Here is a 19,521-nt window from a genome sequence, read left to right on the forward strand (position 1 = left end):
TGTTTTACATTTCATTCAGAAACATGATGCACATTTCAAAACTTCAGTCGTTGATTGTTCGAAATGGGGGAGGAAGGAAAATCTATAAAAAGGAACCTCAGTGTAACTTATAAATGCTGTTGATTGGACACAAATGATAGATATGTTGGTTTCAAGTTATCGCACTCTGACAGATTTACCACCTGTTTATTGAATCAAAATCAAAGTATAATAACTGCACTTTGACCTACTGATATGGTGTTTGTCTGTATTGTTCCAAGCTGCAGTAAGATGTTGCACAGTTTTACATATTGTGTGTATACAAATACAAGATGCTTTACAGAGCCTTTATTGTACCGTACAGGCGCAGTGAGAAGGAACTTGCAGGCAATACTGCACACAAATGTAAGTTACAAGCCCGTGAGAGTCAACAGAGACCAATGTGGCAAGAATGCTATATGTACTGCAGAGATGAACACATTCACATAAAGGTGTTCAGAGTCAGTTTGTGGTTTGTTTCATAAAGATAAATAAAGACAGATTTAAAGATAAAAAAGTAACTGGCACAATCTAATACCCTGTAATGCACAAGAAGTTATAGTACTGCGGTCTTTCCAATGGTTCGTGACACCAGTATAAAACAGAGCGACTTAACACGAAGAAAAATAAATAAAGAAAAAGATTGGCAATTAACATCTATAAATAATACTTCAGATCTCTTTTTAAATACATAAAAAACGATCGAAATCAACACGTCTGGTTGCTTCCCTTGTGTTCATGAGTTATTGTAAGGAACCAATGCAGGCGTGAACGGGCTGATCTCTTGTTGGACTGGTTCTGAACCTGCAGTACTACAATGCATCAGGGTTACGCTTCACAGTTCAGCATTCATTTGCTTTAAAAAAAACAAAAAAACGAATCTTTGGTGTGCTGGTGCTTACATTAATCCTCGAGCTCGTGTTCAAGATACCAAGGATGTGAAAGGCTAACAAAAAAAACAATGAAAACGGTCTCCATGTGTACATTTTTACTGGGTCATTTATAAAGTTAACTGTTAAACACACCTTAAGGCATCGGCATAGAGAACTATGCAATAAAATATAAAAGTATTTACAGTCAAGTGCTACACTGCAGTCCAAATTGTTAGTGGTCCTTGGTTTCTCAGTCAGCTGTTCTCTCAGATGTGTTCCTGGCAGAAATAGTATCTCACCGGGGGTCCTGGCAGGTCCTCATCCCCATCCAATTCAGGAGCAAAAGACACAGTCAAGTCCACGTATCTCTTCTCCGACGATGGCTTGATGAGCTTTTGCATTCTGGAACAATAGGAATATTCCAAGATATGAAATGTACAGCTATGCCACAGAGAGACATTTCTCAATGCCAGTTGTAAAATAATGTACAAACTGAAGAGTAAACATTTAGGAGGGAGAAAAAGTGTGTGTGTGTGTAATATATATACAGTGAGGGAAAAAAGTATTTGATCCCCTGCTGATTTTGTACGTTTGCCCACTGACAAAGAAATGATCAATCTATAATTTTAATGGTAGGTGTATTTTAACAGTGAGAGACAGAATAACAACAAAAAAATCCAGAAAAACGCATTTCAAAAAAATTGTACATTGATTTGCATGTTAATGAGGGAAATAAGTATTTGATCCCCTATCAATCAGCAAGATTTCTGGCTCCCAGGTGTCTTTTATACAGGTAACGAGCTGAGATTAGGAGCACTCTCTTAAAGGGACTCTCCTAATCTCAGCTCGTTACCTGTGTAAAAGACACCTGTCCACAGAAGCAATCAATCAATCAGATTCCAAACTCTCCACCATGGCCAAGACCAAAGAGCTGTCCAAGGATGTCAGGGACAAGATTGTAGACCTACACAAGGCTGGAATGGGCTACAAGACCATCGCCAAGCAGCTTGGTGAGAAGGTGACAACAGTTGGTGCGATTATTCGCAAATGGAAGAAACACAAAATAACTGTCAGTCTCCCTCGGTCTGGAGCTCCATGCAAGATCTCACCTCGTGAAGTTTCAATGATCATGAGAATGGTGAGGAATCAGCCCAGAACTACACGGGAGGATCTTGTTAATGATCTCAAGGCAGCTGGGACCATAGTCACCAAGAAAACAATTGGTAACACACTATGCCGTGAAGGACTGAAATCCTGCAGCGCCCGCAAGGTTCCCCTGCTCAAGAAAGCACATGTACAGGCCCGTCTGAAGTTTGCCAACATCTGAATGGTTCAGAGGAGAACTGGGTGAAAGTGTTGTGGTCAGATGAGACCAAAATCGAGCTCTTTGGCATCAACTCAACTCACCGTGTTTGGAGGAGGAGGAATGACCCCAAGAACACCATCCCCACCATCAAACATGGAGGTGGAAACATTATGCTTTGGGGGTGTTTTTCTGCTAAGGGGACAGGACAACTGCACCGCATCAAAGGGACGATGGACGGGGCCATGTACCATCAAATCTTGGGTGAGAACCTCCTTCCCTCAGTCAGGGCATTGAAAATGGGTCGTGGATGGGTATTCCAGCATGACAATGACCCAAAACACACAGCCAAGGCAACAAAGGAGTGGCTCAAGAAGAAGCACATTAAGGTCCTGGAGTGGCCTAGCCAGTCTCCAGACCTTAATCCCATAGAAAATCTGTGGAGGGAGTTGAAGGTTCGAGTTGCCAAACGTCAGCCTCGAAACCTTAATGACTTGGAGAGGATCTGCAAAGAGGAGTGGGACAAAATCCCTCCTGAGATGTGTGCAAACCTGGTGGCCAACTACAAGAAACGTCTGACCTCTGTGATTGCCAGCAAGGGCTTTGCCACCAAGTACTAAGTCGAAGGGGTCAAATACTTATTTCCCTCATTAACATGCAAATCAATTTATAACTTTTTTGAAATGCATTTTTCTGGATTTTTTTGTTGTTATTCTGTCTCTCACTGTTAAAATACACCTACCATTAAAATTAGACTGATCATTTCTTTGTCAGTGGGCAAACGTACAAAATCAGCAGGGGATCAAATACTTTTTCCCCCCACTGTATATATATATACACACCGATCAGCCATAACATTATGACCACCTGCCTAATATTGTGTAGGTCCCCCTTTTGCTGCCAAAACAGCCCTGACCCGTCGAGGCATGGACTCCACTAGACCTCTGAAGGTGTGCTGTGGTATCTGGCACCAAGACGTTAGCAGCAGATGCTTTAAGTCCTGTAAGTTGCTAGGTGGGGCCTCCATGGATCGGACTTGTTTGTCCAGCACATCCCACAGATGCTCCATTGGATTGAGATCTGGGGAATTTGGAGGCCAAGTCAACACTTTGAACTCGTGATTCATCAGACCAGGCCACCTTCTTCCATTGCTCCGTGGTCCAGTTCTGATGCTCACGTGCCCATTGTAGGCTCTTTCGGCAGTGGACAGGGGTCAGCATGGGCACCCTGACTGGTCTGTGGCTATGCAGCCCCATACGCAACAAACTGTGATGCACTGTGTGTTCTGACACCTTTCTATCAGAACGAGCATTCACTTTTTCAGCAATCTGAGCTACAGTAGCTCGTCTGTTGGATCGGACCACACGGGCCAGCCTTCGCTCCCCATGTGCATCAATGAGCCTTGGCCGCCCATGACCCTGTCGCCGGTTCACCGCTTTTCCTTCCTTGGACCACTTTTGATAGGTACTGACCACTGCAGACCGGGAACACCTCACAAGAGCTGCAGTTTTGGAGATGCTCTGACCCAGTCGTCTAGCCATCACAATTTGGCCCTTGTCGCTCAGATCCTTACGCTTGCCCATTTTTCCTGCTTCTAACACATCAACTTAGAGGACAAAATGTTCATTTGCTGCCTAATATATCCCACCCATTGACAGGTGCCATGATAACGAGATTATCAGTGTTACTCACTTTACCTCTCAGTGGTCATAATGTTATGGCTGATTGGTGTATACATACATGCACTATATAGAACACAATGGTTGATTGGTGGAGCAAATAAATAGTTCATTTGAGTTGAGAATGGAATCCTTCTAGTACTACAGAGTGATGTTTACATTAATTAATTAATTTAAAAATGAGAAAAAAACATGGCTATATAACTTTAACAATTTGTCCAGGTCAGTCTCCTTAAACCATCTCATGCGTAAAAGCCCTGGAAGTAAATGTGAAGAGAAAAGGTATGTATTTTATGTTTGGCCCACCCTGTACCTCGTTCTCAAGCTGTCCTTGTTCTACTTACGTGAGTTTAAGTCTCTTGTTATGTCCTGGCATTACCGGGACATAGAGCATTTTTACACCATGGACCACCATGGTGGGCTCGATCCCATACTTTTCCTGGGGGGTAAGAAAAAAAAAGAAAATTGATGTTCTCCATTTACATCGCCGTCTGGACAAACTGGACTAGTGATCAGGCGATTTTAAGAAACAGTGGAAGGAAAGTGTTAGATCTTGTTTTGCCAAGAGTGTCTTAAGGCTTAATAAGCAATGACTGTGACAGAATCGGAGTTCTGGTGGAGCGGTCCATGCGAAGCTCTGCACAGCCTCGACATTTCTTCTTGGAGTTCAACAAACAGGACTTTGCCCAGTAAAAAGAGTCATCGCATTACAGAGCGAGATTATATAACAACATACCTAGCAACGCGGCAGGGTTTTGAAGGCTTTCCTCAAAGCCTCGTCTCTTATTCCAGATTACCGAACAATATACTTTGTACCCTGCTTTGCATTTTTTACTATTATTTTAAATCGGCTAATGGTTTTAGTTCTCACTGGGTATACCTGTACTTTAAAAATAAACACGCTGCGAACTGTGGTCTTACCCTAACAGCATTAATGAAGTCTGAGAGGGTGAAGTCTTCTTTCCCATAAATCGTCCATCGATCCCAAATGGAGAAGGAGATGTGTTCTCTGTTGAAATACCGGCCGCAAATGTTAATGAGCGGCACAAAATAGTGAGGCTTACTGAGGGGCAGCAAGCAGTCCACGGATCAGCCTATAACATCCAACTGCATATCACTTTCCACAGACTTGCATTGGATTCTTTCAATGGGCCTAATTTAATGCAAAGTATGAAAACAGAAGGTCCTGTTAGCATCATTTATTAAACCACATATTCCCGTCTCATTTATAATCTCAGGCACGTACCTGATCTGTGTCCGTTTCACCTCTGCGGGTTCTGTGAACACTATTATCGGGATAGCGAGATTGAAAAAACAGTTCCTGTAAGAGTCAAAGCTGGATCCTGCAGCAATCTTCACCAGCTCTAATGCCACCTAGAAATAGAGAATTAAATGATTGAAAAGTATCTTGGAATGACAAGGAGAGAGAAAACAATAAACAAATGGATCCAAGGACAGGTTACATAAAAAAATGCAAATGTTAAAACGGCAATGGGCCAAAGATGGGCAAAAGATGGATACCAAGAGATGAAAAAGACTTTGAAGCCATCCACATAAAAGATGAGTAGATTAAATAAACTGACGTGGTAAAGGGAAGATACAGATCAAAGCAAATGGAAACTTGAAATCTAGGGGAGGCCTCACATATTGTCCCTCTCACTTTTTGAAAGACAGAGACATGTTATTTTACTTTCAATTGTTATTTTCGTAGCGTAAAACCACTTTTCATGAACGAAGACCATGTGGAAACTCACGTAACCTAGCAGCAGTAATGCCCTCCCCCCAACACTTTATTCTCCTGAACAAGACTGAACCCCCCCACTTTTGAAACTAAAGGTCTAGAAGTTCATCTTACCAGCCCTGACACAGCTGCGGTGGCGGTTGCGATGGCAGGGATGATCTTGCCCGCTATTCTCTTAGTCTTCAGTCGGTTTGCGGCCTCAATGTTGTACATCCTGGCTCTCAGGTTGGAGGCGGCTGTGATGAAGTCTATGTGTCCGTTGCTGTCGTTGTCTTTCTCAAACATGACCAGCTTCATCTGGAGATGAGCTGAAGGCAAGGAAAACACAAAGCTTTAGTTACTCTCTTAAATACTCCTCCACCCGTTGAGCTATGACTACCTTTCTGTTCAGATAAGCACACCTTTTGTGACTGCATTTGCAGAGATGGCTTCCTCCAGCTGGGCGATGGCTTCCCGCTCCTCTTCACTGCTCACTACCAGCTTCGTCTGCTCAGGCTTCTTGGCATTTTCGTCGATTTCAATTTTCTGTTGAAAGAGTATTTAAAAAAAAAAAAAAAAAAAAAAAACTTCCTGAAGAAACGCATTCATTTTTCCCCATTCGTTTTTTAACGTCTACTAAAAACACGGGAATCACATTTCAGCACTACGTGTGTCCTCCTGTCTTGTTTAAAAGCACTGCCAGTGTCTGCACTCCCCCACCACCCCTATATTTTCTAGGCAAATACCCTGGATCAAATTCAAGCGGATGGTATGCTGGCTTCCTTGAGATCCACACACATTTTATCAGATACGTTAACAGATGTGCAATGAACTGAAACGAGTCATGTGATTGCTTGAACGCGTGATGAAAAGACAAACCTTTTCCGCAGGCTTGTATTCGGGAATCTTCACATCTGTAATGATCTGGGAGATGGCTTCTAGTGACAGATCCTGTGGGCGAAACAGGACACCAAACAATGAGGAGATGACAAGGGGGTTTATGGAGGACCTGAACAGGTTGAGCCCAAGGAATACTTCCAACTCCACAGTGACACAAGGACCAGAGAATGTGTGGAAAGTTAATGGTCAAAACCAATTGAAGCTTTGCAACACTCTAATAGTATAGACTGTTTAAGCAGACAAGAATTAGACTATCAAAATCAAATCTGTGTTAAAAAAAAGTGACAAGAACTTACTTACCTTTTCTGTGTAAGGGATGTTGTATACTGCTGCATACAGTTTTGCTGCACTAACAATAAAACTGCAGTGCCTTGAGACAAATAAGAAAAGGTTTAGAATATAATACACCTACATACATTATGGTGCTCTTGCAATAAATGAGTTATATTTTTGTATATTTAATTAAAACGCTATACGGCGTTAGAGTCAGTTATTTTAAGTTAACAATTAATTGTCTATTTAGCTCACAAAACAATGCATTTAAAAGCTTGGTTATTTACTATGATTATTAAAACATTACAAATAAAAAGTAGTATGATCAATGATCCAGATAAAATGTATACTGGTTGTTTTATGTATCACTAACATGTTTTAGTTTCAGACATCTCTCCAGAGAGATCGGTAACTTACAAAGAATCTTTCAAGTCAAATTCAATTGGAGAAGGTGGTCTTTTAGGGGATTGCCAGAACAGACCTGTAAAGAAAATTACAAATATACCTCAATGTACAATTAAAAAGGAAATAGTGCACAGCTGCTAATAATACAATATTTCTGCTGAGCAGTATTTCAGAAGAGTATACATCATTGATACCATCCATGATTGATGTTAGTTTGTGGTAAGAAAAAATCCTTAAATATTCGACAAAGTTAAAAATATGGCTATAGTATAGATTAAAATACAAGTTTACTTGTGTTAGGAGCTGATCTATGATGCCTTTTCTTCAAGTATACCCTTACTGTATGATATCATGATATCCAAACGAGCACGATGGGTCGAATGGCCTCCTCTCGTTTGTAAACTCTCATATTCTTATGTTCTTATATAACATTATAAACAAATAGGACATTTTGTTCACAAATCACAAAATACATGTGAAGGTACCATTTTCGTCCTTTAACTAAAATGGATTCATTTTAAATAACTATTAAACTAACATCATTGTATTATGGGTTTTCAAAGGATGAAGGATACAGTTTAGAAGAGAGACATATGTAATAAATACTTTAATTCTGTAAATTGTAATACTTACTGCCATCTTTCAGCTTTGTATCCAGAGGAAACGAATGCAGCAACTGGATAGCCTGAAATTCAGAAACATTATGTAATTCTGCACTAAACAGTAATGAAAACACACAAAACATATCTATTGGTTAAGGTAGATCGATCACCGTAAGCAAGCACTTTATTTTTAAGAATCACTATATTTGTTACAATGTCTTCGAATCCTCAAATTCTTCTTGCCACCGAAGCCTAAACTGATCCGGTAAACCACAGACAGTCAGGCAAGGCAAGAAACTTTCAATTAGTGCAATCGATTCATAGGAAGCCTACCTTTCTTTTGAAGTATTTTTCAAATTTCAATCTAGCAAGGGTGATGCAATGTGCCCACTGTGTTGGTCTTCGACTGAGTAACTTGATGACTTGAAAAGATCCCTCCATGCTTTCTTGGGCCTTCATTCTCTGACAACATAAAGACAGAGGGGAAAGATTAGTGACTTTCAGTATCTGTTCAAAACTATATCTGCTACATAATACTAATATTATTGTGTTTAAACTTCAGTTGTGTATTCATGCCTGTTCTTACCTGTAATACCTCTTCTGCAGATGAGTATGTCTGCCAGAATTTGTTGTAGATTGAAGGCTTGTGTGTAAATGCACTTTCAAACTGCAGGGAGAAATCAAGAGTGTCAGTCAGCTGACATTTAAAAAACCACCACCTCCTCAGTGTAACCCAGTGTGAGGGATGAGGGTTACCTTGTCTCTGGCCCACTGTATCGTGTGCTCAATAACTGCAGGGAAAGACTTTAATGTACAGAATGGTACCTCTTCTTCTGGAGGATCTCGCTGAAGAAAGAAAAGCATAAATACATAAACACACTAGCAAGAACAAAAGAGGTTATTGGACCTTAGATGGAAGCCCCCTTGGTGTAGGTGCTGGATTTAAGTAGTTTAAATCAAAAGGAGAAAGTGTATTGGCAGTTTAACTGAAGGTCCCTTAGATGTTGCTTTATAACCCCCTCCACTTTCTCAACATCCTTGCCCTCAGCTGTCAAAAGCACCACATGATAGTGCCTCAGTAACTCTCGCTTGGCACTGGCATTAGAGCTGCTCACTTCTTTGATTCGGTATATACTCACATGGCTGTTGTAAGACTCGGTCAGGTTTGGTACAATGATTTCCGTGTGTCCCTTTGTTCCCATGGTCCCTGAATCCAGGAGAGCTCTCTGGTTTGACACGCTTCGGCTAAAACACATTAAATACACGTGGATTATTGCAACAGGCCAATGTGGTAGACACGTGCCAACCAAAGTCTATGTTATGTACCAATGACTGGAAAAATCAAGCACTCCATCTGTCATCTCGATATAAAATCTGTTGATATTTCTTCAAGAAGGTATGACTAGACCAATTCATTTTAAAATAATAGTAATTAGATCAAATATGAGTCAAAGGCTGTACCTGTCTACGTATCTTCTGGCCTCCACATTATCCAGTGCTGTCACAACAACATCCAGTCTGGTGTAGAACTCATCACTGTACATGCTTTCAGTGGCTGGGCATACTTTGTGGAGATGAGCATCGATTTTTAACTGTGGGTTGATTTCTAATGTTGCCGCCGCTGCCGTTGAGCTTTTTGGCTTCTGCAGAAACACGTGAGAAAAATACCTTGATAAGTGAATAAACAATTCATTTTGTTGTCCTTCTTTAATCCCATTAGAAGTTTACATGTTTGTGGTCAACACTATAAGTGATGTGTGTAAAGCTGTGTTACCTGTATATGATGAGGTCGAAAAAGAAACTGCCTGTTCAGATTAGACTTTTCAATTAAATCTGGATCTGTGATAGTTATCTGGAATGAAGAGAAATGAAAAAAACAGTTAATACACATAAATAAAATCACAAACATTCATACAAGCTTAGTAATGGGAAGGCGACTCCATTCATTTACATTCTGTGTGTTTCTCATGGAAATTCAATACAGTGAAATGAGGTTGCCCAAGAGTCCACAGTCTTTGTCCCCTATCTTTCCCATACCATAATCTCAGGAGGACTACATGGGAAGATGGTGTCAAGACCACTAACGAATGGACAACCATCTAAATTGGTAAAGGGAGTCCCTGACCGACTGCTCCCTACCTCTCCAGAGTTGCTGGCTAACCCAACACCAAGAAGAGCAAAGTTCTTCAGCATTTCACAGCCAATCGCACCACAGCCCACCTGGAAGACAGAACGGCATGAAAGATGAGAGCATTTGCTAGGGACTGTCACCCACCTCACTCATGAAATTAAATGTAAATTCAAAACGTGCTACAATCTTATGGACAATCCTACTAATACAGCTTGACTCTAGCAACGTTGTGTGTAAAGTAATTAATCTCTTATTAAATACAATTAATGATGTTACAATTACAACTCTCACAATTTCCTGTACATGATAAGGTAAGTGCACATCAATTAAATCAGTCATATTTTTATTTTTATTTGAAATTGGTAGGAACTCATCTGAGTAATGAAGCCAGGGACAGAGAGATTATTTCTACTATACTGCTCTTGTGCGCTATTATCACATTTACACACTGGTTTCCTTTCTGAATGTGCTTACCATAAACGTTCTCATTTTGTGTAGTTTTTGGCACATGGTTTCTCCAATGCAAGCACGCAAGGCATCATATCGATCTCCTCTGCACAGAAAAGGAAGAGACCTCACATTACTAATCCTCACCGAAACCGATAAGCTGACATATGTGTTGTTCTTCCTTGCTCATTACAGACACAGTGCCCTGACACACAGATGTTGGCGTCACAAACAATTTCACCGTGGTGTGGTCACTGATGCACTCGATCCTTCAATAAGCACAGTGCTAATATCAACCAAACAACCAAAGTCTGGTTTGTAACCTCTTAGGGACAGGACAATATTTATGAAAACAGAGTCTTACTTTGGAAAGAACTCCTCTGTAGAACAGCTGTCAAGAGATTTCAGCACTTCCATTGCATCCAGGTAGAACTTAAGACAGAGACAATAAATATGTTGCATCAAAATAAGATCAAGCAACATTTCTAAAACAATCAATAGACATTCGTCGAACAATTTGTTATTGTTCTAAACCTCCAGCGTGAAAAAGGGAGAAAAGCGTTATGCACGGAATATGTCACTTCTTGTGTGCAAGACAAACCTGGGCTATAATAAATCTGTCAACTATTTATTTATATTTAAATATGTATGTGTGAATTCTTAAAGTCAATACAGTAAATTGCACCTCCAGGTCACTGCTCTAAGAAAGAGAAAAATCTAATTTGTATATAGCAAACACACTTGATTTATCTGCCCATATAAATGATACATCTGTGAAGTCCCAGAAACTGCTGCTCTGTGCACATTCTCCATTTGAGGGAGCCATTTGATCAAGAGATTTTATTGATTTCTGAAGACATTATTTTCGTCGTCTGTCAGCCAATTCCGTTGAGCTCTCGGGTATCTTGCCATGGAATGAGCTCACTGGCAGCTGAGACCGGACTGGACTGGACTGAATTGCAAGTTGTTGTGACGTTGTGCTGGGCAAGGAAGCATGAAGCAAGAACCCACCCACTGCTGCAGAGGAGCAAACTTCCCCGTCAGCGCTTTCAGGGCCTCCTGGCTGGCTATCCCCCCCACTGCAGCTGCCAGAGGGGGCAGGGAGCCCCGAGCCGAGCGGGACAGCCACTTCACCAGCTCCTCATTGACATCAGCCTGGCAATACAACAATACATAGCATTTTTAGGATAATTAAAAAAAATCTAATTTAATTAATGTAAAAAAAGAAACATTACATATTACATGGAGAAGACCCCCACCACATATTTTTATAATATAGAACTTTTCTTTTCATATATAGATAGTTGCAAATTATAGCTGGATTGGCATAAACCCTAGTGCTTTCTCCGGCTCTAAAACAACAAATAAAATCATACTTACTTTATTCACTAAGGTTTTGTTAATTTCGTTCGTCAGCTTGATTAGTACTTCGGAATCTTGAAGACTCCTATGAAATGAATGAATGCATACATAAACTAACAGTTTGCTATTATAATTATTCTTTTGCTTGAATGAATGTCATTATGTTATAAACAAATTTATCCAAAAATAATGTAGTTCAACATTTTTTCCTTGACTTCAACTGTATATAGAGTACACCAAATAGATAAATGAATAACTAAATAACAGTGTGTGCATCTGGTAAGCTATTTCCTGAGTGTTTTCTTCCACATAATGTACAACAGGCCTATAAACCATTGATCCTGTACTACCACCTGTAAAAGGTAAGCGATGGGTCGAATGGCCTCCTCTCGTTTGTAAACTTTCTAAATTATATGTCTTATATAGGTCACATTGGCCTGAGTAGAAACATCTCATTAGTCACTCATTTTCAGATGGAGAATAATAAAAAAAAGATTTTATATTTATGCTGCTGATTTAAAGAGGATTGGAGAGTTACCCAATGCCTGGCAAACGTTGGTTCTGCTCCTGATATAAATCCAAGGCCAGCAAAGCTGCGTGCATCTGCAACGGTGCCTGTTGAAAAAACAGAGGGGAAACAGTTACCACCAAGGAATTGGAAGTATTACTAATCCTACATTATATCAGTAAAATATGATTTTGTAGTCATATTAAAAAGTAGCAAAAAGACAGAACTCTTACGTCAGGTTTACTGAAGTCAGGAGTAAGGCAAGTTGGTTCTAAAAGCTGCTTCTCCATTTTTTCCTGGAATAATAAAAAAAAAAGATTAATCGATTCACAGAGAATGAAATATCGACCTCAGACTCCACAGCTAAGCAGTGTCTCACTAATTTATGTCTCTGGCAGTTCATTATTTTAAAGACCCTATCTGGTACTTCCTTGTTTATCACAACTGGGAGAAAATGTATCCTACAACAATAACAAAATATCATCTTCAGCGACCATTTCTTAAGCTTTTTGGTACGAAAGGGTGCTTTATTACCTTCCAAAAATAGAAAATTAAAAATGCTGAAAGGAGAGGTATTCAATAACCTCAAGGCCTTCTTATTTTTGTTGAATGCCATAAATAATGTCCACTTATAAAATATATATGTTTACACAAGCGTTTACTCTTTGCTGGAAAAATCCACATTTATACATTCGTATTTCCATCTTAAATCCTCCCTTTTATGAGCCAGAAACATGTTTGAAAAAGAAACCTCTTCAAATGGACAAATTAGGAGATAAAGTGAAGATTTAATTCTTTTTTCAGTCTCACCCATTTGCAAATCAGGCTGTGTACATAGAAATTAAAACAGGAATCATTTGAATGAGAGATTAAAAGTTTTTAAAGTACTGTCAGTGCAATTTGCTTCAATGTAATACTCTAATACCGATCATCCACTTACAAAGTAGTATGTCTTGGGGGTTTTAACCAGAAGTACTATTCCTCCATGGGCATAGGGTTGCAAACTAGATGTGTCTCCTATTGAAAATGTATAGGGCGAAAGCACTGGGGAAAGCAAGAAAAAACATGCTTACAATTAATAATAATAATAGAGTTATTCCATTTTGAAGACAAGTTAACAACATTATATAAATATGTATGTAGATTGGAATATGAGTCCAGTCTAAACAAGATAACAAAATAATTTAAAGACATAAATAAAACCTAAACTCATTATAGTAAACTCAATAACAGAGCTCCTACTTCTACACATGGAAACTACATTGTTCTTCCAAATGCTGTGTATTTTACCATATATTCTACTCAATGTTTTTTCAGGATGAACATATGTGACAAGGATGACTAATCAGATGTGAGAAAATACATGTTAACTTGTGGAAATGGTGCAAAACAAATAGAATATTCAAAACATCTGTTTATCTCATACTCATGTGAAAATATGTTTCTCTTGATGTACAAATGTCCCTAACCCCTACTCAAAGAGACACACACACACAGGTTGCTTTAAAATATTTGAGGATTGAAGCAAATCCACTGAAGGGAAGAGTCAGTGTCTGGTCCTGTGAGGACCTTGTGGAAGGTTTTGATCCACAGTCACACAACACTGCCCAGAGGACAAACTTCTGCGTCTCTTACCTGTGATTTGGCGAGTGGTTCCATTTAACTCTGACATGCCATTAACCTCCCGGAAGACAACACACTGTCCAGTTTGAAAGCCATGGGTCCTGTTGTCCATACAAGTCACTATACCAGGATTGTCCTGAAAGAAGAGCATAACCGTAAACACAGCACTGAGTACAGTAAGATTATTTTGGGGTGGGTGCTGTTTTTCTGGGAATTCTGCAAATGTTACCAAACTTGTCACTAATTATAACGTACAGCTTATTGTAATACTGTTAATAGCTATTTTAGCCTTTCCTGAATGTTAAAAGAAGCCTTAAATAATAAATAAATAAATAAATAAATAATAAAGCACAATGTACTAAAGTTGCCATGTACTATTTTAGTCAAATGAAAACTTAAATGTTATTACAGCTACTAATTTGCAACTCTGCAGTTTCAGGGACAAATAATTGAATTTTTTCTCAGATTAGATGTGATCATGTGGTTTTCTTTTGAGGAAGGTTTTGAAAAAGACAGCATCATAATTAAGGTGGCCTTTTACCTTGCTTTGAGGTTAATCTGATAATCCTTTACATAACACGTACCTGTGTTATGCTCTGCACAAAGATTTCCTTAGGTTCTTCTCCATTAGGGTCAGAGACTTCAAACACATTGCCAAAATCACAGAAAATGCGTGCACAGATTCCATACACATCACAGCTGATGAACTGCCAAAGAAACACAACACAAAATCAATTATACTTTTTTTTTTTTTTTTTTTTTTTTAAATACTGCATTTTCAAATGGCTATTATACGTTTCATTTTCATTCAGAAACTGTATTTACATTTTTATTTACAATTGCATTAAGTAGTGCTAACTTTGATTTTCTAATATCTTTACCTTAATTGGTGGTTGCTGTGAATGGCAAAAGTCATTAATCTTCTTTTGCAGATGAATCCTCACTTCTGTTAGAATCACACACTAATAAAAGCAATAAAGAAACAAACAGTTCACTTTACAAAATCAATTGCTAATTTATGTTATTTTTAACAATGCTGTAGGCTACAAGCAACACAAAAATTATAACAGCCTCTTTCTAGAGGTGCAGAGATTTGTTTTACATTACAAATTGTCACTATTTAATATGTTAAAATGCCACTGGACCAGCATTTATTTTATCAACCAAAGCAACACAAGACTCTCTTCCCTGTATAGCCATTTGCAGCATTGGAAAATCACAACACAAAGCCAGTCTAACACATATGTTTCCTACCTTTAGGTGATAAGCTAATAAGTTTATTAACTTTCTATGTTATTTATCGTTTCTTATATTTTCCAGCCTTTACATTTATATGTACAAAAAAAGAAAATCCAAGCTGTGTGAAAAACTTAATATTCTAAATAACTGGTTCTATATACAAGCTCTGTTGTTGACCAAACTTAATTATTTTACAGAATATATTATTCTTACTTTTCATACATGCCCATAATTTGAGGGGTAATATTAAACTCTGTAGTTCTCACTTTTCACTCATTGAAAACTTCCAACAGTAACTCGCGGCTAAATTATAGGTCTCCCTGCCAGCATAGAAAAACAATCTGACCTGATAATTCTTTAAAAATGACAAGTCAGTGGTTTCATCCAGAGCAGCAGATGACATGTTGACCTGAACATAAGGATTTAATTCAGCAATACGGGGATACACAGTTTCCACTCTGAAGAAAAAAAATTAAATAAAGAAAATAAATATGACAACACCTCCATGTGGATTCACATTCAAAAAGTAGACAATTGGACTTGAGTCTAACGTTCATAGTAGGCAGAGCTAATATTAAAATACAATCCCTCTTCACCTTGGATATCTGAACTTCACGTTTTTCTTTTCTTTTTTTTTTTTTTTACTAGGTCACTGAGGTCTTTTATTCCTGCAATTATTTGTGTATGTATTTCAATACTTTGTTCTGGGCTCTGCTTTCATGGTTATTTATGTGATGCACTGTGCTGGGTGTGGTAAATATTAAAATATATGTTGTCATCTTATGCAAGAAATATAAAATACATTGAAACAAGATTGTACTTTAACCAAACACTGTGTACGTGGATTTGGGACAATGCAGTGCAAGAGTATCCTGATAGTGCTGGACAGATTTTACAATGCAATTATATACCTATTTCTGTGGCTCAGGACATCCTCTTCACGGATAAAGAAATTGGTACCTAGATCCCACGTCTCGCACTTCTTTGTGTCATGGACAGTCAATGCCTGTAATAAGTGCATAAGGAAAGCATAGGGAACTGATTTCTGCATCTGTGAATTAATCATTAAAAGAGCTGACTGAAAATGAATATTGCACTACACATATTTTTACATGATGGAATGGAACAAGAAAAACAGCTCAAAGAGACTATTGCACTAGACACTAAATAGTCTCTCTCTGGATTATGTCAATAGGAAAACAATGTAACATTGGAAAGAAAAACGATTTAAATACCTTTACTCCAGCGAGAACTATGTTTTTTGCTGTAAAAAAAACAGAGAAGATATACAAAGCATTAGTTTGGGTTTCCTTAAGAAAATCACTGCAAATCCAGGAGAGGTGGGTGCTCTAATTAAGTAGCCCTAATTAACCAAAAGTGAGATATAACAATGTTTGTGAACTGGGGTACAATTCTGAAAGGTGCAGGATGTCCTTATGGTTTCCTTCAGTACGACAGCATGCCTTACCCATCTCCACGCCAAGCCCTCCCAATCCACTGAGGAACACGTTAGACTGGGCCATCTGCTGCATGGCATTGTCTCCCAGGACATAGCGCTGGCGACTATGACAGAAAGAGAAAGAAGCACCAGAGTTTAATTTAAACAGAATACTACAATACAACACAGGCTTTAATAGCTATCTCCATGCAAACAAAGCTGGGCAGCTTATGAATAAAAATATCAAAACACAGAGCTTGTGTCTGATGTATAGGCGAGCTTCAAATAAGCAGACATATTAAGAACAATCCATTCTGTTGAATATGATTTTAGAGATAATCAAAATGTAGTTAAAACTTGTGTAGGAGACAAATACTGTGCCACTGACCTGTACAAAGAGTCATCAATTTCCATCGAATCTGCAGCCATATTTGGATACGTTATACTTTCACTGATATGCTCAAAAAATCCTAGAAATAAAGGAAACGCATACAGAAATTATGTTATTATAAAAGCAGACATTTGGCATAGCTGTATTACACAAACTAGATTGTACTGTACCTAATTTACATTCTGAAATCAATGCACATAGTTTCTCCATCTGTTTTTAACTGCTCATAGTGAACCAAAATAATAATAAAAAAGGTTAACAGTAGCTCGAAAATCAAATCACATAAAAATAGTAGCTTATTGATATATGAATGTTAAGTAAAGGACATTCATCCTTTCTTCTAAAGTAAATCAGTTGCCACTTTTTCTTCCAAGAACTGCAATTGTTTAAATGTATATTCTATACCGTCAATCACCTCAGTCAGTCATTCTGCAGCCCACCCAGAAAACATACATGTTGTGTAGCACTAGTTGTATGTATAAAAGAAAAATGACATGCTGATTTCAGTTAAAAATATGATTAGTAAAAATTAAACCTGCTGGTGATCAAACTAAATCAAAAGAACACGGACAGTAGACTGTATGAAGAGGCGGTGATTTATGTATGTAAAAAAAGCAATTATAGAATATTATTCAGTATTACCCTAGGTTGAATATTTAATATATCTAAAACACTACTATACTGTTACGTTACTCATTTAGAAACTGCAGGATCATACATATATATTTTACCTGACAGTCACACACACACAGTGAACGTCACATATTAGTCTCCCATCATAAATAATACTAAATTATGCAAATATCGATAAGTTAATGGTAACAAACACATGCGATGAGAGCGATTTAACAAAATGCACTGCAACGAAAATGCATACCCTCCAACAGCACCGACGCACCCAAAAGTAAATTAATCAAACATTTGATTTTCATTCAATGGCTGAAATATTCCCTAAACCCGATTAAGCTATATAAATATAGCTGTACATATGACATGACTAGAGTGAAATTTAATTATTACATTACAAATACAGTAAATGTAAAATATATGTACAGGGAGAAGGAGTAGTAATTTCAATTCGTGTTCATGTTAGCTTATTTATTGTTTTTAAGTGGCTTTACCCTTCTTGTTTCCTTCTTTACAAAACTGACAGACTGCTTACTCACTGATCTCCAGGCCTCCGTCCACAACCACACCGGACTTCAACACACACTACACTGCACTGCACTGCACCAGCTGCAAACAGTGCTGGCCATGACCTACACACGTATTGTGCCCCTAGTATTAGTCTCGCATCACCTTGTGAATATTACGGATATATTTCGTATTTTTTAAAAGACATAAGAGTTACCTGTCAATGTGGAACACCATAAACAACGAATGAATGACTAGAAACGGCAATTGGTTCCGGGTTACTGTGCAGTCGGGTGGTCACATGATCACAGACTTGACACGTGATTTCCAAATGAGGAAGTCACTTGGTTTCAGCAGAAGAGCAGGCGTTGCAGTGTATCTTTCATTTCCCCCCACTAGAACTGCGTTTAAAATGTCCAGTACATACATTTCAGGCCAGGTTTATTTAAGAGACCCATCTTTCTGACAGTGAGGATATGACTCAGAGTCATTTTTCATAGACGATCGCAGATAATACCTTTGAGAAGGATTCAGTTTCGGTCAATCAAATTAAACAAAACGAAACTAACCCACTGTGAATCAGGGCAGCCAACCTGCAGAAATATTCAGCTCCAATTTTTATTTTAATCCAATTATTGATCATTAATGGTTGAAGAGGAATGACAGCTAGACAGCTAGACATGTTTACGTGTTTAATGGCATTCCCGTTCAGTGAATAGGTAATAATATAAGTTCATAGTCGTGTGAAGGGTGTATAGTTGTATCATCAGAGATGTCATCAGGCATCATGCATTATGAAACATTAATATTGTACAGCACATTAAAATATAGCACACACACACTTCCCAGACACCTGTTGCGTTAAACTAAATGTTACTGCAAACATGTCCGTAGCACAGCACTGCATTTGTGTATGACTGCCATCCAGTGGCCCTCTGAGTATATTCTGCTCTCATAATATTAATGCAGAAGTGTGGTTGTTTGTACATCTGCATTGAATATAATGGTGGCAATATATATTCATTTGTACAGGATTTTCTTTTTACCCAATGGATTTTTATTTTGCGGAGACAACTGCATCTTGAATAGACGAATAATAAAAAGACCGCATGACACATTTATATTACTAAAGATAATAGATACAATATGACCACATTCAATAAATACATTTTAAAATAACAGATTCAGCAATGAAAAACGAACGAACAAACAAACAAACAAACAAACAAAAAACATGTATATACTTGTTTGGGCTCCTGGTGTTTCAAATCTGTACCAAACAATATAAGTAAATGAACATGTCAATTGATACTAGGGACCACATTGATACATTTTACTAGAGTTAGCTACTCTATAGATAAAAATATGAAAAGTAATAACTTTATTGAATGGCAAAACTGGTCTGAGAAGATAGTTCTATTCCTAAGGTGACATTGTAAAAGTTTAAATATATACATAATTTAAATAAGATTTCGA

General features: G+C 38.2%; 1 protein-coding gene across 2 annotated transcripts; it reads right to left on the minus strand.

Annotated features, from left to right (window-relative positions):
- Positions 1-991: 991 nt before the first annotated feature.
- On the minus strand, positions 992-18,341 carry uba6 (ubiquitin like modifier activating enzyme 6). Of its 2 annotated transcripts, none has more exons than XM_066720594.1 (33): positions 18,263-18,341; positions 16,909-16,990; positions 16,551-16,645; positions 16,318-16,346; positions 15,994-16,088; positions 15,429-15,540; positions 14,725-14,805; positions 14,428-14,550; positions 13,856-13,979; positions 13,161-13,264; positions 12,454-12,516; positions 12,251-12,327; positions 11,731-11,797; positions 11,362-11,505; positions 10,715-10,782; positions 10,378-10,456; positions 9,912-9,992; positions 9,547-9,624; positions 9,234-9,415; positions 8,912-9,017; positions 8,529-8,618; positions 8,359-8,439; positions 8,106-8,234; positions 7,804-7,855; positions 7,183-7,246; positions 6,793-6,862; positions 6,472-6,543; positions 6,015-6,138; positions 5,728-5,921; positions 5,119-5,246; positions 4,794-4,881; positions 4,217-4,311; positions 992-1,292 (listed from the first exon to the last, which is right to left on the minus strand). In XM_066720594.1, exons 2-33 carry the CDS (start codon positions 16,947-16,949, stop codon positions 1,157-1,159), a joined length of 3,072 nt encoding a protein of 1,023 aa, XP_066576691.1. In that variant the 5' UTR covers positions 16,950-16,990; positions 18,263-18,341; the 3' UTR covers positions 992-1,156. The 2 variants fall into 2 exon arrangements, with proteins under 2 accessions (XP_066576691.1, XP_066576692.1); XM_066720595.1 differs by lacking the exon at positions 18,263-18,341 and adding an exon at positions 18,078-18,195.
- Positions 18,342-19,521: the final 1,180 nt, after the last annotated feature.

The sequence above is a fragment of the Amia ocellicauda genome, chromosome 13, assembly GCF_036373705.1.
Source record: "Amia ocellicauda isolate fAmiCal2 chromosome 13, fAmiCal2.hap1, whole genome shotgun sequence".
NCBI classification, from domain to species: domain Eukaryota; kingdom Metazoa; phylum Chordata; class Actinopteri; order Amiiformes; family Amiidae; genus Amia; species Amia ocellicauda.

Bases quoted from the DNA above. Each gene is read 5' to 3' on its own strand.
- uba6 (XM_066720594.1), bottom strand. From the start codon at position 16,949: ATGGCTGCAGATTCGATGGAAATTGATGACTCTTTGTACAG. The intron at 14,551-14,724 runs GTAAAGATATTA...TTTCTTTGGCAG, and splicing joins CACAGCAACCACCAATTAAG to TTCATCAGCTGTGATGTGTA. The intron at 7,247-7,803 runs GTAAGTATTACA...TTTTCTTTACAG, and splicing joins TACAAAGCTGAAAGATGGCA to GTCTGTTCTGGCAATCCCCT.